The sequence below is a fragment of the Alosa pseudoharengus genome, unplaced genomic scaffold, assembly GCF_046254945.1.
Source record: "Alosa pseudoharengus isolate Yale_2024_CS ecotype anadromous, Long Island Sound unplaced genomic scaffold, YU_APseudo_1.1 YU_APseudo_1.1_scf_23, whole genome shotgun sequence".
Classification (NCBI taxonomy): domain Eukaryota; kingdom Metazoa; phylum Chordata; class Actinopteri; order Clupeiformes; family Clupeidae; genus Alosa; species Alosa pseudoharengus.
Window position 1 is genome coordinate 11,880,121 of NW_027468685.1, and position 26,514 is coordinate 11,906,634.

The 26,514-nt window shown below is 40.2% G+C and overlaps 1 protein-coding gene across 2 annotated transcripts; it reads right to left on the reverse strand.

Moving 5' to 3' along the window:
• Window positions 1-9: 9 nt before the first annotated feature.
• On the reverse strand, window positions 10-26,154 carry sfpq (splicing factor proline/glutamine-rich). Of its 2 annotated transcripts, XM_076301498.1 has the most exons (12): window positions 25,475-26,154; window positions 24,496-24,684; window positions 24,089-24,390; window positions 23,902-23,997; window positions 23,479-23,675; window positions 22,461-22,545; window positions 20,315-20,429; window positions 20,138-20,183; window positions 18,923-19,020; window positions 1,490-1,539; window positions 208-301; window positions 10-107 (listed from the first exon to the last, which is right to left on the reverse strand). In XM_076301498.1, the coding sequence occupies exons 1-10, from the start codon at window positions 25,988-25,990 to the stop codon at window positions 1,513-1,515; spliced, it is 1,671 nt and encodes a 556-aa protein (XP_076157613.1). In that variant the 5' UTR covers window positions 25,991-26,154; the 3' UTR covers window positions 10-107; window positions 208-301; window positions 1,490-1,512. The 2 variants fall into 2 exon arrangements, with proteins under 2 accessions (XP_076157613.1, XP_076157612.1); XM_076301497.1 differs by lacking the exons at window positions 10-107; window positions 208-301; window positions 1,490-1,539 and adding an exon at window positions 14,315-15,650.
• Between the last annotated feature and the right edge of the window lie 360 nt (window positions 26,155-26,514).

A 26,514-nucleotide genomic window follows, 5' to 3' on the forward strand; every position in this document is an offset into this window, starting at 1 on the left:
ACAAAACGGTTCACTTTTTCTTTGTTTATTGAATTCGGGTAAAAATCCAATGTTTCAAGGCACTGCTCCTCATCTGTCCAGTCTCCATCGGAGATGCCCATCTCTGACTGAACCAAAGAGAGAAGGGAATAAGGAAAATATATGAGCCTTGCCAAAGCAAAGCAAAGCAAAAGACAAAGCAGTAAGATGGACAAGGATTTAACTCACCTGAACCTAGCTCAGGTTCAATTCAGCATCACAACCATGTGGCAAATGACTTTACACGGACAGCCATATTGCTTCTTCAGAGGACCTGTTAACACTGACCAACACACACAGGGGAAAGATATGTTGAAACATCTTTGCAACAGGCAGTAAAAATGTCTGGTGTATATAACTGAAAAAGTTGAACTTGTGTCCATATTGTTCTGACAGTGTTCTATGGCAGTGATTCTTAAACTAGGGGTCGCGGCCCCAAATGGGGTCGCCAAAAACTTCCGTGGGGTCGCCAATTATTTTCTGTATTCAGTCTGAAATTATAATTAGGTGAAACAAAGGAAAATAATATTGGCCTTTTCTGCCTTTTTCTTATTTACACGCAGTTAAGAGATCTGGTTCAGTCTATGGGCTACTGGTCTGCTGATAGAAACAATGTAACTATCTGCTCCCACTATGCAAACTCAACTTGTTCCTGCTATTTTAAGTAAAACAAAACAAAAGACATAGGTAGCCTACTAGCCAAAATGGACAGGTGGCTGCTTAAAAAATGTAACAAAAGCTCGGAAGTGCCATCTACCAGTGCGTCTACTCCTCCGTGATCCTCAGATGGGACAAGTCTACAGGCCGGTGAGAATAAAAAACAACAAACGGCGCGTCTGCTTTATCAGAAATAATTTCTGAAATATGCATTCACTTGCCAAGTTAAAGAAAACCTCGACCACCCACAATGTGTGATTTGCGGCGATGTTCTGGTGAATGAGAGCTTAAAACCTGTCAAAATGAAACGACATCTCAAAATACAGATGTCGGCTCAGCACTGTGGAGGAAAATCTCTGTGTCGCCTTATGCAGCATTCCTCCTAGAATTAACTTGCTATGCCCACCCTTCCCATTGAAATTGTTAAAGATAGTAAACCAGAAAAGGGAAATAAAAAAATATTGTTATTGTTATCGCCATCAATATAATTAATGTAATGTTGTAGGCCTAATGCTGTGTAGCCTGTGTGTGCGCGCGCTACGCACATATCGCTCTGATCTGATATGGTGGCAGCCTACACTTGTTTAATCGTGATTGTTTGGTTTTCTCGGTTCTTGTTCATATGGAGTAAATAAAACAAATGACTTTGCTTTCTAGTTTTGCTTGATTTGTTAACGTTTGAGGGGGGTATTTGAGTAAGAACTTAGAATGGGTTTGGGGAAAGTGGGGTCGCCAGACCTCGCCATACTTTTTTGTGGGGTCGCCAGACAAAAAGTTTAAGAACCACTGTTCTATGGTCAGAGTCTTAACACACCTGTAACTTCAGCGCAGTCTGGCTCATCCTCCTTCAATGGCCAAAGGTCCCTGTGGTAAAAGAAACACAATCAGTACACAGATACAGACCTGCAGAGCAAACCCATCACTCAACAGCACACTTGATGTCCATGAATGTACAAGGTCATTTGATGTGATTTAGACCTTATTCAATGGAAACAAAAACAAGAGGATAAACATGCATTAAGGTTAAGTGTGAGACTGTTGGCCCAGATACTGGTAAAAAGACGTCCATCATTGCCTTAAACAGATGCCGAAAAGACAAATGTAATCAGCTTGTCAGCAGCAGCAGGAAATCGTACATCTAAACTGGATTCACATGCTGCTCCTGACAACATAATGGCGAGCGCTTTTCTGTAGATCATGACCCGAACCTAATTGAAATCAGGTCTAAAAAATGTTTTCTCGGATTCTCAGGAATGACATGCTAAGTAGTAATGTGGGAAAAAAATAAAAATAAATAAAAAATAAAGAAATAAATAATTATACCTAAAGCTAAATGTCAAATTATTTTATTCTAAACTAATGGACTGCTAGGTTTACCATCTTCTCCAAGCAGTGCACATAATCTATTAAGCAGGCTAGTACATGGGCATTGCTTTAGACCAGAATTAGAGCTAGTAAAGTTGGATTCAAAGGTCAACTTCATCGCCAAAACTCCCTAAAAGGAATAACCACTACACAATCGAAAAGAAAATTACAAAAATGGTTTAGTTTAAGAGTAACAGCATTTATCTACCAGTATCTGGTCCAATAGCCAACGCCCAAGGTTACATCCAGGATGTGTTACAACATATAAAGTGTGACCGTGAAGTGGACGTAAACACACAGTAGTGTTGTACACATTTGGTAGGCAGTAGGAGTAGAGAGCATTGTATAATGTACTGGAGGAAATCTGACGCACAGCCAATGGCAGTAACGTGCCAATTTACAGGCAGGGTTGATGGGCTCCGTGTCTCACTGGCATCTTCTGAGACTGACATCTTCAGACGCTGAAGCAGGAATGCATATACACAAGTCTGCCATCATAGGCAAACCCTACCGAACTCAAGTAGTCTGGTGCCGGTTCTACTGCCGTACCCGTGCCAGGACCGCATCACCCTTCGCTTGTACGATTCTGCAACAGCACCGCCTGCTTTCCCTGATGGGCACTTCTGGCATCACACCTCAGCTTGGTTTGGAGTCAATGTACAGCAACTGAGACGAGGGACTCCGCATGGGGCATTGTAAATGAAATGGATCACAGTGCAGAAGACGAACACACCTACTGTACAAACACGCACACCTCCAAAAAGCTCACAGGCTGGTCCATGCTCACTGGCAAAACACTTCAGGACCTTCAGGGCTTTGTGTCATATTTCTGACAATTATGATGCTAGGCTCAAGATCACACAGGGCAGAGGCTTGTGCAGTCCAGAGTATCGCACGGTACCTCTGCAGAACACTGCCAGTGTATTGATAACTGAATATTTAAAAAAAAAAAAAAAAAGAAGAGCAGGAAGAGATAAGAGTGCACAGTATCAGAGTTAAAGCTGTAGGTCCTTCAATTCTGAGATTCTAAAACCGCAAAGTTAGTGGTCTCAATTGTCTCCATAGATATTTACAGTAATTAGGAACAGCCTAAAAAAAATGGTCAAGTGTGCATAATTAGACCTGTAGTCTGTTTTCTTTACAGAGGAGCATTTCTGGTGACTGGTTTATAGGGTTGGGTATCGTTTGGGTTTTATCCAATACCGATGCTAAATCAATACTTTTAAAAAGGTGCCGGTGTCAAAGCAGTGCCTGAAGCGGTGATTTGTTTTTACAATAAAATGGTCTAAAGCTAGTAGGCATTTTAACAACGCTCTAATTGCCCTGTCAGAGCAGCTTCATTAGAGATAACAGAGATGGTTGCGTAGGCTCTTTGACAGCTCAGAGATATCAATGCAGAGGTAAGATTGTAACCTACACATTCATTGTGGTGCTATATGGGCCTCATGCACATGAAAGATTAATGCCATGTCATTATGTTGTTCGGAACACACCGCGAAACAGTTCTCACATTACAACTTTGCTGGTAACATTTCAAATAGATGCCAGTTAACGCATTAGCAAGGTTATTGTGCAAAGTATACTGTTGATGCTTCATAGCCTTTTGCTTGTGTGTAGTTACTGCTAGATTTTGACAAGAACTTGTGATATTGTTTTAAAGTAAGCTACTTGGCATGGGCTCACGCGAGCTGTCAAACACTGTCCACTAGCCTATGTGGTGCAACCCTCTGCTTTAAGCTTATACATCTAGTGTATGTTAGCTAACTTTATCTGGATGTGGTGCTATCAGAGCAAGACGTTAGATGGCACGACATGCAGTGATGCCTCGCATTTAAAACATTTTTTTAAATATCATCGAAATGAGGCAACAAAATCCACGTTGTTATTTCATGTTGCTTCTACCGCTTGAGTCGGCACCGATGCTATATTAGAACCAGGTTTCGATGCATAATATGGCCAAGACCTATAGCTTAGCCTATGTGTCCGAGGTATAGGTAGCCTAATTATTCATACAACTGACCATCGCTGATCAACATAGATGTTAACAAATAAAAAAGGTAAAGGCAAACCAATTTGATAGGGGGAGGGTGGGCAATTATTTTATCCTTCGTGAATAGGTGAATAGGGGAGATTGACATGAAATAATTTGGAATCACTGCATGGAAAAGTGTGTCCACGTTTCACCAGAACGTGCTGGGCTTTGTCCACAAATGTTTCCAAATAAAATCATTCATTTATGGCTGCCACTGATTTTCAGTACACATACATTCCACAATTCCAATTTTTACAGTACTGGAATTGGAACTACAGAAGACACTTTATTTAGGCTCAGTAGTTCTGTCTACTTCTTGGACAAATTACTCAGACCTTTTGTAAGTTCAGAGTTCAGAACACAATAAATCTTAACTTCAGAGGTGGGATGTATTGAGTCATGAAGGCTGTTGCTGTGAAAATATACATTCATTCTTTACACCACAAGACATCCATTTGCAAAAGGTCATTTCTTCGACATAGCTCAGGGGTATCTATAGATGTCTCAGTTTTGTGTCAGTGAAATTTTTATGAGGCGAGTCATATGGATTTGCCATTTCATACAAAACGGTAGGAACATAGAATAGGCTGTTCAAAAAGTGACAGTGGAAGGTGTTACTTGCCTCATACAGGAGTGATGGATGACAACTACTTTGTCTTTCCAAAACCAACTCAAACGCCACAAACATCAACTGCTGCAAGGTTGGAAAAACCATCCTCATTGAAGATCACATTGAACTCGCATCAGGTCGAGGTCAAAATGTTTACGTTGGTGCAAATCCGACCATTCTTTACCAAGCGCAAGAGTTCCCGTCACATGAAATGGAACTAAGCTGCTTGCAATCACATCACATCACACAGTACCAAATACAGCATCAACACACACCAGCTGAATTCACTGACAAAAGTTGACGTGATCCACTTCACAGTTGAAGGTATACATGCCCCACCAGGGACACACAATGTTCTGCACTGTGAATCCATTTCAGAAGTGTGATAGCAGAAGTGCCAATGGTCCCATCATTACTCCAGAAGACTTTGCACTTGTACTAGGTCAAGGTTTTTTTTTTTTTTTTTTATATAATGTGAGACAGGGACGAGAAGACTTACCTCTTATGCTGATCTGTAAGAACACCTGGTGATGCACACAAGTCTTGGCATCTACAGTCCACTGACTTCTCCAGCACTACTCATCCTCATCCATATGCAATCGGCCAGCTGCACCCTCCTACCGCACAGCTAACGTGCCGGCACACATACAACACACAACACACACACACACACTTCTGCCTGAGGAGACAAGACCTCTGAGAGGAGCTGAGGCCCTGAAGACCAAACGAAGAAAGCCAAGGTGAGGAGAGCTTGACAGTTGGGTGGGCTTACGTATGTGGCATCTGTGGAATTATGGAAAAGTCTTGCATTTTCAGAGAACAAGTTGATACAGAAAGCTAGACTAGAATAAACCTAATAGGGCTGGAAATCCCATATAGCATATGTGCCATGAATTATCTAAGACTGTCTTTAGCTAAATCTATAGCCTTTTGTGAAGACGCCTTGCAATCAGGGCTGTGTAATATGTGTATTATCAGGCCTGTGTACTAAAAGACAAACCCTATGTGAAGTCCTTGACAAAGCGTCAGTGCCACAAGCTTGGGTTTAGTTAGTGCTTTTAACTAACTGGCTGACAATCAAAGAAAAGCCTCATTAAAACTCAATTGTAATCACAATATGCTATAAACTATGGGGCTTTCACAGATTTGGGTGACTACTTAAGGGGCCAATCAGACAGACACGCTTTTTTCACCTCCAGGCACTCAAATGCAATTGTTTCCTAGTGGAAGGTTGTGACTGCAATGTTACGTGCCTTGCGTTTATAAAAATGGGCCGCAAGCTGAAAAAAAAAAATTTGACTAAAAACGTGACTCAAAATTAAACAAACATAGTCGAACTTTTGAAGTCACGATTTTTTCTATAATGGGTCGTTGCTTAGTTGCCTGCCTTGGCGAAGTCAAGGAGCTAACTATTTAGCTAAATATAACGCATCCTAGCAAAAACATGTACATTCAGTTTTGACCTCACGTTTTTTTTTTTTAACTCACTTTGGAATACTCTCACTTTGAAGGTGAAAAAAGTATGTCTGTGTGATCGCCGCTTAATTTACATGGTTTCCCACTGGGCAAGATCACCAATCACCCTGGTGCTGATTAGTCTAATAGTTATTTTCAATCTCAATCTCATCTCTCAATGGTGAAAGTAAGATTACTGGATCAGGATTACTGAACTACTTCCTTGTCAGTTCCAGTATCAGTGTGACCAATGTTCTTCTCTGGGGCTGTCCATCTTTGAATATACATTGTTTAATGTACAGCCAGGAGTTTATACATGTTGGAGGAATGTTTTAGATGTGCTTCATTTCCAAATGGGAACAAGGAGTCAAAGGTCCCAATTTCCATTTGCATGTTCCCATGTAGGGGTAGGGAATCCGATTTTTTTGGAGATCAAGAGGTAGTGGTGATCTACTCCTCCGAATGTAGCATTTACAGCTGAAGACTTGAAACTGAGGAGTAAAATAAATTTACCAGAAAACAGAGAACTAAAGTTAGTGTGACAGAAAGATTGTTAGCTATGCAGGGAAAGGAACCCACACATTTTTAGTATAACTTAATTGTCAAATTATAAAATCTGACTTTTTGTTGTGGGATTATGCTATTTAAGATATCAATATACAATCACTGCATTTCAATGTCTATGAAAATAAAGAAAAAGAATCCAGTGCAAATTTCCTGCACGTCCATGGTCATCTGTAGGGAGGAATTTCTATTCTACTACACTGAAATAGCCTGTGTTACCTGTTCTATAAAGACATTTTAACTTTGAGTCTGTCTTTAGCATATAAGTATAAGTATAAGTATAAGTATATATACTTTTTTGATCCCGTGAGGGAAATTTGGTCTCTGCATTTAACCCAATCGTGAATTAGTGAAACACAAACAGCACACAGTGAACACACAGTGAGGTGAAGCACACACTAATCCCGGCGCAGTGAGCTGCCTGCTACAGTGGCGGCGCTCGGGGAGCAGTGAGGGGTTAGGTGCCTTGCTCAAGGGCACTTCAGCCGCGGCCCACTGGTCGGGGCTCGAACCGGCAACCCTCCGGTTACAAGTCCAGAGTGCTAACCAGTGGGCCGCGGCTGCCCCTCATATACGGTAAACTGCCTTCTTCTGTTCACTCGCTTGGTATTTAAAAACAACAAACATGCTTTCTAGCTATTGTCAACAGCAGTGGCGGTTCTTGACCAATTTTACAGCAGGGCCAGTGGGGGTGGGGGGGTAGTAGTAGTAGGGTTTTGCTCAACCAGGACGAAAAAGTCTTTGAAGACAGTCTTTAAGCGTTCAAAACCTCTAGTTCCGTTTCATTGGAGCATAAAAAAACCTATACTTTTTCTACAAAGAAACGTGAATCATGGATCATGAAAAAAAACACAAAAAGAAAAAACAAGATGGCCTAGTGGTGTCGGAACAATTTAACAAGGGAGTTACCCTTACAGTATTTGCAGCAGAGTACTATTGGGTTTAGTTGCTTAGGCTACATCTCATTTTCTAAATGTATTCACAATAAATGCAGGGCGATCAAGTTTCAGCTCAGATGAAAATTTCTCCCCTGGGGGAAAAGGGGGGGGGGGGGGGGGTCTAGTGGGTCATTAGACAATTTTTATAAGCAAAAATGAGTCATTAGATGCCATGTCTTCTATTTACATGACAACATGCATAGTACATAGTTTTAGATGTGCCTGTGGGTGTCTGACAGTGACGTGTGTCTGCAGGGATAGACAGAGAAAAAGAGAGATATCAGGTGTAGACTACAAATATCACCACCACATTATCTTTAAATCACCTGAATAGCATTTATCAGGACCTGTATGGCTTCACTCTCACTTGAGAAGGCTTCAAACCAGGCCTTTTCCTGACATCTCTTGGTGGCTCTTCTCCATCCATCGCTCACATGATATAAACTGCTGGTTTCTTTCTCTATAGTTTTGCACTGTTGAATAGTAATCCTTCCATCACTGCACTGAGTTTGATAGTTGATATGGCATTAGGCTACTTTGAAGTCAACTAATGTTATAATAATCCCCTTCCTTGCAGTTATTTCAGTCGATCACTGATTTCCTAGATTGTATGAATAAGGAATCAATAGCCTACCAGCTAGGCAGAAAGCAATGTGCTGCATGAGTTTAGTCATTCGGTTATTCTCACTCCTTACCATACAATAATATGATAACACTCCTTGCCATGCAAGAATTCGAACTTGTACACTCATTTTGAGGTTTATCTCCAGGTTAGGTGTGTGTGTGTGTTTTGACCTAACGAGTCTGCATGTAGCCAGAATTAACAGATCCAGTCATCAGATGAACAGTTATTTAATAATCACTTATAATTTAATAAATTAGATTTAAATTAATTTCATAAATGAAATAATAATGTACAAAAATAAGTTATAAGCTACATCGGAGCAAGCAAAGACAACTTGCGCTAGACTTGAAAGCCCCGTTTCAAGTGGCTTTTAGAGAAAATCAAACTAACCTACTTGAGTTATCAGAACATAGCCTACTGAAAAGAGATTGTAGCACAGGGGACACTGCAGGAGCCAGGGTCAGTGTTAGAGGGCCACTGGCCCCTGTCGGCCCCCATCTTAGAACCGCTCCTGGTCAACAGATTCATTAGTCTTGTTCGGTCCTGCAAATTTGGCCAGAAGATGCATAGAGTGTGTCCGATTTCCTGAGTAAAGGTTTTCAATCCCTACCCCTTGTGACCCAGTCCTGAAGGAGAACTACACAGTGAAAGGCACTCCAAACATAGTGGTAGGGGAAAAAGGAAGAATGTGATTTGTCTGTACTGTTCTGTACTATTTCCTTATCCAAGGAAGGACCAAAAAGTTGGTAGCACCTTATTCACAGAAGAGGTACTCGGAACATTCCTGTGATTCTTGGGAAAAGCAAAATAAAAGATGAATTACAACCGAAGGCTTGAGCGTGTCCTTACAATGGGCTGAAAGAGACAGCCAAACGGTCTTCTGACATGGTACTAAGCACACTACAAAACTGTGTTGGTAATGTTGCAGCCAACTTCAGAACTCTGTACTTGTAATGCTTCACAATGATCTTCACAGAAGGTGTGCCACAAAGATGTTCTGATGTCCTCGGTCTCGATCCACTCAGGGTTTAAATAAGTACCCTTCGAGTAACTAAGTACACTTTGCCTGGTATTTTGATGAGGCTACTGATAATTTTGCCACTCTAACCCAAGGTTGGCTTTTAAAATCTGATTTGCAGCTCTGGTTGACAGATAGGAGTTTAGGGTTATTGCTGTTTGGGATTATTGCTGTTTGGGAAGTGGCAGAAGCAAAGGTTTGGCAAATTCTAAAAGTTGTCATTTTAAGCTGCTGAAGAATCCAACTTTCAACAATTTTCTATAGTGCACTCGAGTCATATCTTTGAGAATACTTCTGCAGGGGGCAAGATTTCCATAAGTAGTGAAGTATTTAACCAAAAGCAAGTCAAGTGAATTACGTACAGCTTGAACTTGCTTGCCTTTTCAGACAGTCGATTACAGAAATGTCTTATCTATCCATGGTTTTACAGAGGCCTTTGGAGACTTTAGGAAAACGTGAACATTAATTTCCATACCTGTGAACAAAACATGGATTTAATTATAGACAACAACGAGGGATCCTGGTAACTGCACCTCCTGTACGTTACATGCTGGGATTTCAATTAAGATAAATGATGGAACTCAAGACATGCATTTTCCATACAGCCCAATTAGGGAAAAGCATATATCAATAATGAATACTATACTTGCTAACATGAACAGGATTCTTAAAACTCTGTATACATGATTGTAACAAATATTTTATGTGTTTTCACTTAGAGTTCTTAAAGCCTAGAGTAAGTCTCAAGAAAATGCCTAGATGAGCAAGTCTCGCAATTATTGTAGTCACAGATAAGCAAGACATTGACATCACTTAAAGTTCAGCACCTACAGTAAACAGATGCCTTTATATCCTAATGTCCATTTGCAGGGTAGGCTCAGTGTAGTAATGCACAATGCTAAGAGTAGCTCAAACTGAAGGGCTCAATAGTAGTGTTGAAATTGGAACAAACAAAAATCATAACTAGTCAACTAGTTTGACTAACTAGTTTTTAGGTTTGATCCACCTCTATGGTTGCAAAAGGAGCAAAGGAAGAATCCGCCGACTACACAGACGAGGAGTGGGGTCGGGTACGACCATTTGGTTCATTTGAAACAAATGTTGCAGAAATACAAACTGCCGTGATTCACCTGTTAAGAGAAACAAAAACGCACAGAAAGCCAAACACAACACAGATATGTGAAATCAGGGTTACCTGAGGGTCCTTTTTGCCACAACGACTGTTGGCCAGCACATATCCAGGTGGACATCTGAGTAATCTACATTCACAGCTCTACTCATCTTTTACACCAGGCAAGCAAGTCCCATAGCATGGAATGCTTACAGCAACTTCTCCTTGAGCTGAAGATTTCAGTTCACATATCTCCCAAAAAGCTTCAAAACTACAAGGCATTTATGGAGAAACGGTCAAGACAAGCTTTTCCTGACTTTTACACTGATTGGCCTATGGATGATGCTTTCTACAAGATACATAATGTTAAGCTATTTAATGATAATTTACAAAACAAACAAATAATTTAAATTAATTCAAATGCCACTGACACTATTGTTTCTGGCAGCAAACTTAAAAGGGCTTTGCCCATTTTGACACATCCATTGAAGAAACTGAACACACATATGGGCTGGGTCTACTGCCAATAATTCAATAAATCTTAGTGACAAACTGCTGAACGAACACAGTGAAACTCCTGGTCCTGTAAAGTGTTCCAGCGGTGCATGCCCATTATTGTTTGTGACCAGCATTGAGAGCAGCTAAGTCCTCAGCCCAGTCATCAGTATTAATTCTACTAGATTTATCTGCTGCCTTTGATGCTGTTAACCATGATATTCTCCTTTCTACACTATCTGAACTGGGAATTTCTGGGAAAGCTCTTCTCTTGACTGGTTTGAATCTTACCTTAAAGGGTGTTCTTTTAGCGCGTCTTGGTAGGGACAGGTATCAAAGTCTCATGACCTCACCACCGGTGTACCTCAGGGATCAGTATTAGGGCCCTTGTTTTTCTCTATTTACACCACTTGTTTAGGTGAGACCATTCGCGCCCATGGATTTGACTATTCGGACGACACTCAACTTTACCTATATTCCCACCTGAGGACTCCGAGGGCATCGGATTTCTGCATGCCTTAAGGAAATTTCAGTCTGGATGAGGGATCGCCACCTTCGGCCTAATCTCTCAAAAACTGAGCTCATCTTCACTGACCGCAACTAGACCGGCACGTAAATTTAACTGTATTATGTGTATGTCGCTTTGGACAAAAGCGTCTGCTAAATACCATAACCATTGTGGCAAATTCACTTACTTATGCTTCGTAGATAAAATTGTTGGTTTGAGTAAGCATCAGTGCATAGATCTCATGTACAAATCATTAGCAGGGGGAATGTCTGTAAATCAAGAGGTTTTTATTATGAGCAACTCTGTATTTCAGTTTTAGTAACTTCTATATTTTCATAGTGATAGAGGAAAGCTATGCTATGCTTTACATAGTGTGGATGTATAGAGGAAAGCTATGCTATGCTTTACATGGTGTGCACAGAAGTTACAAATCCATATTTGTTATTGTTATTAATCTAAACTAACTAAAAACCACAACACCATACATGTCTGACCAAATACATGTTAAGACTCACTCACTGGAAGAGGGTTACATCAGTTAGCCTATAGGTCCTATTTTGTTATAGGCTACATACAGGCCAACTGGTGCAACGCACTTCCAGTGAACCACGCTAGGCTAGACTAAGGGGGTCTGACTTATTGCACACACAAACAGAAGTGTATGAATCATCTTATCCAACTCTGGGGTAGACCACAAATAAGGCCATGTCCCAAAAAGATGGCATGTTTCTTTAAATTACATTTTCCGTAGCATCTACCTTGACCGACAACAATAGCTGATCTAAGCACTTATCTTAACTAGCAATACTAGCTTCCTTAAAGCAGGGCTGAAGTTTGTGATTAAACAGCCACACTGAGAAACATTTCTCTTTGCTGCCTTGTTATACACAGGTAGGGGCAGTTTGTACAATGAATAAGGCACAATACCACGACAAGGGCAGTCACTTTCACAAGAAATAGCAGTGTCTGCTGGTTGCAGCTTTTTGCGTCTGCGCGCCATAGCAAAAATCTTGCCGCCATGGCAAAAAATAAATAAATCACAATTATCTCATTCAATCCCTTTGCCCTGGTGAGGAGCCCAGCACACATTAGAAAATTCAGTTGGTCATCAACAGAGAGACTCACTTCACACAACAAACCTGCAAGAACTGGATGAACTACATTGAAGACTTAATTTAACAAAAGCCTAGCTATAACTAGACATGTGTGCTGTCAAAATTAACATGTTAATTATTGCAAATAATTTGTAAAATGTGTTAAAACATAGGCCAAGTTAGAGAGTCGCTTGGTTTTGATATCAATCCATGTATCTGCAATGGTAAAAACAGGCTATATAGTGCGGTTTCTAATGTAAGCTACAGCTGACACGGAGCTTAGGTGAATTCACAAACTTATGCAAGGTTGTTGGGCAGTTTAATTTGTAACCCAACAAGCTGCACGCACTAACCAGCCTACAAAGCTGACCTCGGTAGTTGTAAACTCTTGCCAAAGGAAAAGCCTGCTTCAGTGTTTGCCTATAAAAAAAATTTTCAAAATAAAAGTATCTTCACACTGTATGTGTTGCATGCCTTTCAAGTTGAGTCATGTTGAGACTTGGGAAATCTGTAGTTCGCAGGAGAGAATGAGTTTAAAGTAAAAAAGAAGCTGTTAATGGCATTTGCATTTATTGCATTCTATATTTAAATATAATTTCCTTTTGTGATATTTACATGACTACCTTCAGTTGATTGAAATAACCACTATAAATTTGCAATTTAAGTGTAAAATTGTGCATTTATGTTTATTTTTACCCAAGGTCAGGCAGATTACACAAACCCCAAACACCTCATCATCATCCATCAGTTAATCATTGCCTCCATGCGCCAAACTTTTTTATCCACTGGAAATACTGCTGAAGATATAAAATATCTGCTCAACAATAAACACTGATCGGCTCACATTCCTACCAAATAATTTGTAATGCTCATCTGAACAAGTAACTTACAAAGATGTAGGCCAAGTTTTGCCTACCATGCAGAGCGCTTTTTGCTAAGAATACTTAGTTGTTGTGAAGTTGCGCTCAAAACATACTGATGTTACAGGATGTTGCAGTTCATTTCCAGCTACTGAGGTAAACACAGGTGTATCTCTATGGGGATCCTTTCAATGTGGTAAGACGTAGAATATAATTTATGAGCCCGTCAGTGGCAAAACAAACGGTTCACGTTGACGTGCATTCCTGCCCCACAAGAATGCATTGTAAAGCTGAATACAGGTCTAATTCTATTTCGCACCGGTTTTTTAAAATGTTGACCCTGCTATTTAAAAAAAAAAAAAAAGCCTACGGTTGAAAACTCCTAGTTTCCTAGGAGTTCACATCTTTTCTCTGTTTTCTCGGATTTCTGAACCAGACAGTTGCTCTGTATAATTCCATCTTAGTATTCAAATGTGGTGCAACGGCCATAGCAATCACCTTCCACTTCTTTTGTATAGTCCTGTAAAAGCAGTTGCTGTGACATTTGTCACTTGGTTTACATGAGCAGTTCCATGTAAACATCCAATATCCATCTCTGTAATAAAATGTGCGCCTTTGGACTATTAATGGTAAATTAAACTAAATTGGGGAAAAAAAAAAAAAAAAAAAAAAAATTTTTTTATATATATATATATATATATATATATATATATATATCAGTGGATGGATGGCATCCACCAGCACAGTATGGCTACAATAGGACAGGATCCTCAAGTCTGTATGAGGTGGTCAAGCTCCATCAACGCAAAAAAACGAGCAGAGTTACACCTTCCCCAACTTAGCCATGTTAGTCATTCCATACCAATTACTGCCATAATTTCAATTTCATGGTAGACATGCCTGTTGCTTTCTAGTTGTCCAAGTTATACCCATACATTCAAAATACAACACAAGACAGGCGAAATTCTCATTGATACTTTATTACTCTCAGAAACACATTTATCATTACGTAGTCCAGTTTGGGAACTCACACTGACTAGTGTTCATTGTTTGAAGCATTTCCATGTCTGGCATTATTTCAACTGATACATTTATTTAGTTTTTTAAACCTCACAATTGCCCACAGACTAATGCTCTTTAAACTACAGGACTATAAAGGAGCCTTTTTAGATTTTGTTTTATATGTACAAGGTGACAAAACGGCTCATTTAGCCCAATTCTTATTGCGAGAATCTGTGATGGCAGTAGCCCCTTTTACTGTCTATAGATTAAAGGGTCTTCCAAGCTAGTACTGACTTTCAGTAAGACTACTTAGCAGAAGGAAGTAACAAAAAAGGGTTGTTACTTTCTCAGGCTAGTTTCTTTTAAGTGCATACAATATTGAAATGTCACCATAAAGAAATGAAGTCGTGCCAAGAGTAATAATATAATCAAGTGTTGATGTTTAAAAACAGGCCATTTCATCAATTCAAATTTAGCCTATAGTTGTTTAGGCAAGCGGTTAGGTCTGTTTTGATTTACAAATAATTTTACACAATTTTGTACAATTCATTTTACACAATTTTGGGATAACTAGGCCTACTATTGAAATACTTCGTTAGAACAAGTTTTGTGCAATTTATCAATTCCTCTCCAATCTTGTTGTGCTCTTTGTCAAACCCATCCAACTACCATGCCAAAGCACAGTATAGAATAGGATTTTTGCTGCCGAAATCTGCTGCACGGATCAGTTTTATGAAAGCACGCCCCAGCCCCTTCCCATCTGTGCCTCATAACTAGTTAGCCATTAGCACAACTACCAAAACCAACATAGAATGTTTGGAAATAACCGTCTGTACTCTTTATTGTGAAGTTACAGGGTTTACTTCAAAAGTTAAATGGCACAAAACAAAAGACAACCATAGAAAGGTAAGTGGAAATATACCATCACGTCACGTCACATCACAGAGCATGATATAGTGGAGGGACATGACAAGGGAAAGGGCAGGTCAAATGACCACTAATTTCTTAAAGAATTTCCATCTATCCAAGCACAACATAAAATGCAAAAAAAGGAACTTTGCCACAAAACAGACAAGACTTCAAGCTTAAAATGTAATATAGTCCTCATATACAGCAAATTATGACTCATGACTCAATCTAGACAAAGCGCATTTTATCAAAAAGAACTGATAATGGCTTTAAAACCGAGGCTTCTTGGCAGGCCCATCAAACTCCTCGCGCACCCGCCCAAACCCTGGGTTATTCGGGCCCATACCTCTTGGGCCTCCCGGGCCTCCCTGAGGGAAGCGCTCATTTCGCTACATTTCAGTTCAGCAAACCACACAGGGTTTAGTGGTCAAGTGTGTGTTTAGGGGTGCGTGTGTGTGTGCGTGCATGCATGCGTGTGTGTGTGTAGCAGTCCATTTGTAAGGCCGAAGAGAACACAGGGTTTTGAATGTATAAAAGAACATAAAATGGCAGGAGTCCAAGGAAAACGTTGGTAGAAACAGTTCCAATATGTCGATCCACAGGTGCCACAGGTAACATAGAAAAGGAAGAGAGGGTAATGTTTCTGTTAGTCAAGTCCTAAATCACAGCTTGCTCCAAGAGTCGTGGAGGCATTTCATAAGACAGACCTAATGCTATACAGCTTAGAGGTCTGTCATTCTCCAGACACTTTCAGATTTCTTTGAATGAGGACTCATTTGATGTGCCTTTCAGCGCAAGATGTCATCTGTGTGTTAGCTTTCTTCGATAAATTCATTAACTTTTATTTTTTAAGCACCATGTTAATTCAGCAAGGCTTTTGTTACGATCCTATACTTGGTCCACTAAGAAATTATTATCTTGGTAAAAAAAAAAAGTGACCCAATATCAGTAATGCTGGCAACTTCATAGATTGGAGCTATGGGCTTGCATAGACACCATAAAAATGCTTCATCTTTCAGTTGAAGTAAAAAAATATATATATTTATATATATATATATATATATTTTTTTTTTTTAACTACAAAAATGTCTCTTGAAACCCCACCACTCCAGTTATAGTTGAGGTAGCTCAAGGGCACAATAAAAACGGAGATGAACCCTAACAGAAGCCTTCACAATACAGTTCACACTGCTGATCATGATACCTATTGATAAATAAATAAAAGCTCAGCTGGTCCTTCAGCTAGTTGGACAATGTCTGAATTTGCCTTAACCATGGATAACATTTAGCCATGACTGGCCACTCAACAAGAGCTACAAATTGGACTATTAGGATATAGGTCTATGCTACTGATTTAAGCAATATAGTGCATGGGTAGGTGACCAAGCGTGACTTTTGAAAAGGGTAGCTAAATCATTCTAGAACAATCCAACGTCTTATTGAAGGTGAAGCTGGAAAACCCCCAGATTCATCAGATTACAGAAAAGATGATTGGAGTTTGTCAATTTTTCAAGTAAAAGTCAGCCTTATTTCCATCGGTTCTTGATGGTGTCAACCACTACAATCCTTAACCCTGCAAATACTTAATACTTATGCGGCCGATTGTACATATCAACTCTTGAAACTTAACACGCTACAGATGTGAGGTGTAGTGTAACATACAGGGATTTTTGTTTCCAAACTACTTGCTCCATCATACTGAAAAAATAGTAGTAGAATAGTAATCATAATAATAATAATAATAATAATAATAATAATATAGTATCTCAGGTAGCCAAATTCAGACATAGTTCCAATTATGGAGCAGAACCAGTGGCTAAAGGACTAATGTATGGACTTTCAATTGACTTTAGACATGGTGCTGTAATTTTGGGGGGGGGGGGGGGGTTAAATCATGACTAGACACAAAAATGTGATTACTCACATCATAGTGTGTATGCTTCAAATAATTAAAACAGTATGTGAATAACTGCTAAATCCTAAAACAAGGTGTGGCTAATAGGAAAGCAAAGGGAAATAGAACACCAAAAAAGATAACTTCAGATGAGACAACTGGCAACTACGGTTGGAATGGTTCATGAACTCAGTTTGGTAGATAGTCATAGGTCAGTTGATAGTTCCGTGCTGTGTAGTGTAGCCTATGGGCCATAATATGTATATTTGTATAAGTATGGCTGTATTATGGGCTTCAAAAAAGACAGATCGGTTTGTGTTGCAATCCTGCACATCCTCAGTAGGTCATTGTAAGTTATTATATTTCTTTGTAAAGAACCTTAAGTAAATGGGGGAGGAAAAAAAATCCTGGTCACCGGTTGTCCATTCAAAAAGGAATAGCATCAAAGCCAAAAGCAGGAGCCTGCTTTATTTAGCACAAAACTGGCTTATTTCCATCAAGAATTAAAAAGTCATTCATTTTCTCTCCATTGTCAGCACTACAGCCTTCCCAACTCAAAGGAGAAAAAGTCAGTGTTCAGTGTTAATTCTGTGATGAAACATTCAGAGATGAATACTAGTGAAACGCTCTTATGCCATGGAGCGTCCATTCTTAACTTCATAGTTGTGCCACTGTCAATCCAGAAAAGAAAAAAAATAAAAATAAAAAAACTGGCCTTGTTGACAAAGAATGGTGTGGCAATCAACCTTGAACGTACTAATCCATGAAGGCACTACTGTATAGTTGACTTTTTTTCACATGCACCACACAACCTAAACGTAAATATCTATCGCAATTAGCAGTTCAATCAAACTTGTCCACTTGTTTCAGGCGAGTCAAGTTGCTTGGTCATACTTTTCAGCCATGCTTTTATACTCCCTTACATCCACTAGGCTAGTATACGCACACAGAGAAGGTTTAACACAATCTCTGAAGATCTTTAAATCTGTCAGGTACTTCAGCCACAGGGCCACTGAGGTGTACACAACATAAGCAGTCACATCAAGTTCCTCAACTGAAAACAAATGCCAAGTCTACCCCTTTGAAAGGGACGCAGGGGACTAAAAATTTACTGCAAACAGAGTCAACCTGCACTAACGCCCTTCAAAGCTTGTATACTACAGAACGCTACAGAGGAATTACAAACACTGCTGCACAAGAGGTCCATTCCAAAGTGGACTTTCTAGAGAAACATTTCCAGGATTAAATGTTGCATCGCTACAGAGTAAAAATAAAGTACACAGAACATTCTGTCCACACACATACAAACCACTCCATTCCATGTGGTAGCTAAGGGGCTACACATCAAACAGTGTGAAGATGGTGAAACTATTTGAAAACCAGGGCTTAGTCCAGATGCACATAGTGCAAAGTGAAACCTGCCTGTCTTCACTTCACGTTCCAGACAGGACTTACAAAAACGCTGACAATACCAAAATCAGAACAGCATCTCAAGAGTTTAGTACAGATTGACCAGCTCTGCAGCACTGAACTGACCACATAGTTGAGGAACTGATGTTGACTGCTGGACAGTGTACTCTCAAAGACTACATGTAAAGTGACAGGCCGAGTTCAGCATAAAGGTCTACTGGCTTTGCATCCAGATATAGCCAAGAGTACGGGGGAAAAAAAAAAGCCTTCACTCAAATACTTTCACTAATGAAAAGTGAAAGCAACATTCACTCAATCACACACTCCAAAAAAAATTCCCATGAAGGGATACGTTACCATTTCGCCCATTAGTCCACCAGATGGAGCACCGCCAATGCCCCCATCGAAGCCAAGCCCACCCAAGAACTTCGCATTTGGTGTGCCAAAGGGAGTGTCTGAAAAGGATAAAGATTCATAAACATCTGGACACAGGTAGACAAACCTAAGAGAGCTCTATACTGAAAATACAATTTTAACACACATTGTGTACCAACACTTACATCTGACCAAAAGGCATGCAACTTCAATCAAAAAATAAAGCTAAACAGTGATTGGCTGGCATTGTAATAACCATAACAGAATGCTTATTTCAAGTAACAATTCAGCAGATTTTTTTACGACTCAGAGACCATGTCGTAATTATGTAATGTAGTTAGCTAGAATGATGCATCAAGTCCCAGTGTCATTAAACAGGACAATGGTTTTTGCTTAAGTGCTTACCTGCAGTGTAATTACAAGAAAATGCCTCAAACATTGTGTTTGATAACTGTATGGCATCTTGTCCAATGCAGGTTAGAAAGTACATTCTGATAAAGGGAGCTCACTATTAGGTCTCATATCTAAGTCATTCAATATTACCCAGCCACAGGTTTAAACGTAGTATTTTCTTTAGGCTACTAGCCACGCTACCTATTCACATTTTCTTTGTCAATTTCCTGACCCTTTTGATTTGAGCTCTAGTTTACTTGTGTTAGCAGTTTAAGTAATGCTGCAAAACTGTAAAAGCTTACTTAAATCATATGGGCTCCAATGCTTTTCTATGTGGAAGATGTCATAGGTTGATATTACCACTTGAAAATTGCTTGCAACTAAATATTTTTGCATTTAGACATTTTTACTCACAAAAACTTTACAACAAAAACTGTTGAGTCCTGACATTAAAACCTTAATGTCTTTTAATAAGCCATAAAATTGGCATCCTCAGACAAAGTTGGCATATTAGGATGGACAAAGGATGCGTACATTTCTACAGGGCAATAAAACAATAAAACATTTGGGAAAATGGCAAATAGGAAATAAAATAAATACAAATACCTAATATCTGGGGGGGGGGGGGGGGGGGGGGGGGGGCGTTATATAGGCGTTATGACACTGACCCTTCACTTCCCACAGACTAGGTTGTCTCATCCTACACCATATCTGAAAACAATTTTTGTCTTCTTTTTCAATTTTAGTTGTCTTCTTGGGTGTTAACCATTTCCAAATCAAGATAATTGAGGGCTGGCTGCTTACCTGCCAAGATGCCAGCACCCGTCTTCAGCCTCATCTCCCGCTCTCTCTGCAAACAGGGAAAAAAAAAAAAAAAAAAAAAAAGTCAATGAAATTGCCACAACAAAGCCTGCCAGAGCATCTCAATGCTCCCATCTAGTCTGAAACATATACCTGAAGTACATTCAAGGTGAAACTTACATCACCCATGAAGCCTCCCATCCTGTAGGATTCTTCACGCTGGCGTCTCATCTGCTCCTCCATCTCTCGCTGCCGCAACATCTCCTCCTCACGCCTTCGCCGCTCTTCCTCTTGTCTGCAAGGAAAAGTGGTCAAGGTCTTCAAACTGGTCACTCAGGGCCAGATGTACGTACATTTGCGAACGTAGCGTTATCAGCGTCATGGACACACCGCAGATTGGGAACGCTGTCAGACCCAAGTTTCCGTCGTATTTATCAATCGTTCAATCCTTAGTGTAAACTGCGCCTTTCTCTGCTTTTCTCCGCCCATAAACGCAATTTACGAACGTCCACAACTGAATTCAAGCGCAGTTGAATGAAGTTAACTGATGACAACATTAAAAAGAATCAAACGTTTAGCGATCATGAAATAATACCATACATGATAAGATGAAAACAAGCAGGGAGATAATAAAGATCAGTAGTTCTACTCAAACTACTTGTGCACGTAGGCTAGTAGGTTCTCTTATTGACGCATTGAACTGCAATTTGGATTAACACCTGCTTTTACAAGGCGGAAGTATTTAGGCGCAGAATAGACGTGCGCTTTCAGTCTTTGTACATACCGCGGAATACATAATTAGGCGCTCTTTACTCTTCCCCTCCCATCTTTGTACGCTAAACTCCCACTTTCCCCTGGATCCTCCCATGAATGCATATTAGGGGTGCGAATCTCTCATGTAAAAGACGATACGATTCGCATCTAGATACATGGGCACGATTCGATACAAGAAAAGATACATGTTCATAAAAAACGATTCAGTACGATTCGATGCAATTCTATGCAGTTCAAGAATGGAAAGCATTCTGAAAGATTTTTTATCATTTGCTCAAGGTGCACATTAATTTTATATTATTAGTCATCATGGTCATCAATTAGGCAAAAGAAATGTGTGAATATGATTATCTAAACTTAGGTTTGTTTCATATACTGTATTGAAATGAAAAAAGAATAGTCTACATTTCAGTCAAACACAGCAGCCAAATACATTTTTTTTATAGACTTTATAGATTTTATAGTTATATCTGATTGTTTTCATGGAGCTGCAGCCTTGTTGAGGTTAGACAATACCGAAATAAAATAAAACAGTGCTTAAGACACTCTTGGCCTTTTCTCATATAGCCTACAAGAATAAAATAGGCCAACATATCAATGAACTCTCTGGGTTTATTTTGTTCCAACGGTAGACCTAATGCAGAAACCTATAATGCCACAACTCTGAGTGAATATGAACAAAATAATTGGCTAATAATTTGTGCATCGTTTTAGCAAGGGCCAAATTATTATTTAACATTAAGGAAATCCCTTCATCAAACGTAAGGCTATACTCTACAGACTATCGTTGCTGTTTAGTGTTTAATTTCGCGCTGGATTTTGAAAAACAAAAGAGTAAAAACTGTACAACAAACGACCAAGTGAGAGTTATCACATGCTTAAGTTGCAGTAGATGTATGGGTAATGAGGTAATTTGACAACTTTGGGCAATGAATGTAGCCAAAAACGAACTGCATTACCCACAATTCGTGCCATGTATAGTTTCAAAACTGGACGTGGGATGAACGCGCTGCTTGGAACGTAAATGAGAGTTTGAGCGAGCAGAAAAGGTTGTGAACCGATTCGTAACAAGTAAATCGATATAACGACCGGTTCATTTCAGTTTTATTCCGATACGGGGCTTCACGTATCGATGTAGCCGTATCTTACACGTTAAAAACGGATACAGATACGTATCGGTTAATCTTTACACCCCTAATGCATATGCATGACATGACAAACGCAATCTGCCACTTTCAACTCCCGCAACAGGCAGTTTGCGCTTTTATGTCATTGCGGCCTGTTTGTACATACCTCGCAATGATTTTACACGCACATTGCGAAATAAATACGCCTGAAGTGGGCGCAAAAGCGTTAGTACATCTGGCCCTCAGGTACCGAGGACCACCACTTTATTCCGCCACTTTGTTCTCTCCAGAAAGTTTGGAAACAATAGCACAGCGGTTCAACCATCTAAATTTGGCAAACTGTCACAAACGCCGCGCAATCAACATTATTTCAGACCCTATGATTACAATGGAAAAAATACAAGTTTGTCTAATCCCTTAGTTACCTGAGCTGCATCTCTTTGCGTTTCTGCATTTCCTGGTTATGCATCTCCTCCATGCGGCGAAGCTCCTCCTGCCGCCTCAGCAGATCTGTGAAAAAGAAAATACATTAGTTCAGACTTAAACATGGCTTGATTTGCAAAATAACAGGCCAGATAACACTAGGGTACGGAACCGAAATATTAGAATAGAGTAAAATCGACAAGAAACAAGCAGAACTACATAAATATCATTAAGACCAGAGACTGACGGTGCTGCTAACAGTATTTGTGTAACGTTGCTTCATTCTAACATTCTTGTCACTTTCCAGAACATTTATGGCTCTCGCACTTTCAAATGGCTTGTGGAGAGGCTGGAGGGAGGGACACTTGTGTCGAAAGTATTGGCATGCACATTACAGCAAGCAACCCACTCATGTTGACCTACACGGTAGGACACTAAATTAAAACTTGTGTAGTTCACAGTCAAAACATTAAGTCCTGTAACTGAGCTTCATGATTTTAGGGGGACATCACACTCACCGCTAGGTTGCTCTTGGTGGAGGTAATGTCCCAAAGATATTTGTTGTGCTTGCCGTCGGGCTCAGCACAAAATACTTATGATTTACAGCGTGCCGCAGTCAAAGTTGAACATGGTTTGAAAGCGGCACACGCAAGAGGCAAAATGCAGCATGAGCTGCGCTTTGCTCGGCGCAGTGGCAGACTAGCTCTTGTGCGTGCAAGCCATTGAAAATAATGAGTTTCATATTGCATAATAAAATCATAACTATACCCATCTTTATTTACTCTTAACAATTGTTTTTACTTTTATGAATCTAAATGAGTAGTCCGTAGGAATCAGAATCAATAAACATACTCAGAATCGATTAAATATGGATACCCAAGCTTAGATAACAAGTGGTAAACTATTGCCTTATGGAATGAATTCAACGCAGAAATCTTGTGCAGGCCAGACCTAGTTTAGTCCTAGTCCTAAATAAGGCTAAATAATCAATGTCTGGTCAAACTGATCAAATCCACACACCTTGGCGCAGCATGTTGGCCTGGTGCTCATGGAAGGCGTCCTCCATTTCACTTTCCAGCTTCTCCCGTGCCTCACGGATGTTCTTCTCAACCTGTTGTCTCTGCTGCTTCTCCATCTCATCCAGAGACTTCCAGCGTTGGGAGTACTCAAACTCAAATGTGCCACGGTGGGCGAAGCGGGGAGGCTGCTCGCGTTCTCTGTGAGGACATTGATTAGTCAGTAGATTGCTGGGAAAAAAACCTTATGCATTAAGACCTACAAAGTCTCATACGTATTGTTAATACACACCCAAAGCACCATACAGTGCAAGCTTACAACTGTTAACAGCCCATGAAATGAATCGGTATCTTCTCTATATAGTTACTCAGAAAGGCAGTCACAAAGATGGCTTGGAGCACACAGGTGAACATGCATGATCCTTACTTCTGATATTTGGGGTTCTTTTGTGCAAGTTTTTCTGGCAATCCATCCTCATCATCATACTGTTCAAGTGGTTCCACAACAATTGGGCGTGGTGTCCTTGGAGAGAGGAAAAGAAAACAATGACTTAGTAAAGATCCTTTCCAAGTCAAACAAATATTTTTTATAATATACATAAATATAGCCTTACGTGGTCAGCAAGAACACGCCGTCATTGCAGCGGTCAATGGCCTTCCTAGCAGCAGGCTTGTGGGCAAACTCAACAATGCCTTTGCCAGTTGACCTTCCACGGTCATCAACAATAACCACTGCTCTCTCCACCAATCCAAACTGAGAAAAGGCCTCATCCAGCAGCTCATTAGACACAAAAGGAGAGAGGTTTTTCACAGACAGGGCAGCAGAGTGTGTAGCAAACCGCACCCTAAGCTGCCGTCCTTTCATCGGCACATCATCCAGTTCTGCTTTAGCAATCTCAGCCAAAGCCCGCGACTCCTGGGAGGGATAACATTAAAATATATTAAATACCATTTTTACAGTTCATTGTATTTTCTGTTATTTACAAAAGGACATTTAAATGCAGACGTTAACGAATCTTACCAGTCGGATGAAGCCAAACCCTTTGCTTTGGTTGATGAATATCTCGCTAGGCTCCCCATATTTTGCAAACAACTTTTTAAACTCAGCTTCAGTTATGTCGTTAGGCAGGTTTCCAATGAAGAGGCGGCATCGCTGAGTGTATGTCTTTTCACCGGGTCTTCGAAGCAAGGACAACGTGGCTTTCAATTCCTGTAATGGAAGAAACATCCATATTAACCACCTTTAAATACAACAATGCTAACCGTAAAATGATTCATCCACCTTAAAAATAACGAGTCGCTCTTAAGTAGGTCATGTAACGTTAATAATTTAAGCCACACTGTCGGGTGCCTAAAAAGTGTGGTTTCAGCCTGCAATTTTGTCTACCGATCAGACGAAACATACGGAAAATAAATATCTGGCAACACGTTGATGGCAATTAACGTTGCCGGTTGTATAAATTAGCATGTTGCCATTTCACGACGAGTCTTTAAACACAAAATGGCGGCCCAGTCAGCAAAGGACAACTCTTAGGTCGACAATGCTGCAGCACGTTGTGCTAATTAGCATTGCCTGGCGTAACACTAAAACGTTAGTGTTAACGTTAAAGGGTACATTTAAGAAGTATTTAAATATTGCCGTCAACATGCTAATAAACAAGCGGGTGTTTTTTTTACTAACAGATAGGCATCCCAACACATGGGAAAGTAAAATTAACCACTGACTGCTACGCAATGAGTTTCAGGTTAGCTAATGCTAGCAAGGTAGTGCTAACGTTAGCAAAAAAAAAACCGTTAGCGTAATGCTATCGACAGCTAATGTTACGCAGTTCACAAGACAAAGAATGCCAATGTTGCTACGTTAACTTGGAACTTATGTCGGAAGACAGACCAACGATAAATTAGATTTTTTTATATATTGTTCATATGTCTACTTGGCTGACTTCAACCTAAACAGATGATTCATTAGCATTACCACTGTTAAAGTCACATTAACTTACATGAGGCTGGTCGCCCTGGTCGTTGTCAGGCTTTGGTTGAATGGCGTTAACGTTAGGTTGTGGCTTGTTCATACCAGGGCCTGGTTTATGGTCGTTACCAGCTCCTGGTTTGTGCTGGTTTTTGTTGTTTGCATGGCTCTGTGGAGAAGTAAATTCTTTCTTAACGGGAGGAGGCGATTGAATCTTCGGCGGGCCTGCATTTGCATTAACGTTACCGGCCTGCGGCGTTGGTGTTTTGTTCTGAGGAGCGATGGGAGACTGCTGTACTTGGACGCCAGGTTGTCCAACAACAGGCCCTGGTGGCTTTTGAGGAGTGACTTGATTTGGTTGATTGGCCTGATTGTTAACGTTAGGTTGTTTCGTTAGAGCTGGTCCAGGTTGAGGAGGTCCACGGTTCTGAAAAGGTTGATTCTGATTTCTGAAATGTGGGCTACCCATTGCTCCTCTCATTCCTGGGCCACCGCCACCCCGACGCTGAAATCCTCCTCCACGATTTCTGAACCGATCCCGAGACATAGCTACTTGGTAAACGACGTTTTCTTTTAAAAAATAAAATGTATCAAGGGTTATGCACACTTTCGGCAAATTCGACACTACGTCAATAATCTGTTAAATATAACACTCGGACAGCCAGTTATCCAACGGCCGTTACCTCCACTGCACAGTCCTAAAATGGCTGCTAGCTGGCGTACTTGTTTTTGGCCTTTGTCCGTGCGACTACGTATTTTGACTCCACCCCAAAGCTCCACCCACAACTCTTGAACAATAATATCGACGTCAGAGCGTCTGTGAAAAATAATGAGTTTTCCTAGGTTAAACATAAAATACATTTCCCTAATGAGCACAGTCTAATAATAAAGACACACCATTGTGTTCAATACAAGTAAGAAAAAAAAAATGAAACACAACTCAAGAAAACAAGCTATGAATCAGCCCCTTTGGCCCTTTGAAATGTGGGCAGTAGGCCCAATTCCTAGGCCTGCATTATGATTTACAATAAAGACTAGAGGTGATTTTTGTTTTCGTCTTGATCAACTTGT

Coding starts and splice junctions, on each gene's coding strand:
- sfpq (XM_076301497.1), bottom strand. CDS start 25,990: ATGTCTCGGGATCGGTTCAGAAATCGTGGAGGAGGATTTCAGCGTCGG. Junction 20,184..20,314: donor TGGGAGGCTTCATGGGTGAT/GTAAGTTTCACC, acceptor CCCTGTTTGCAG/AGAGAGCGGGAGATGAGGCT. Junction 15,651..18,922: donor GTGGACTAATGGGCGAAATG/GTAACGTATCCC, acceptor ACTGAAATGTAG/CGAAATGAGCGCTTCCCTCA.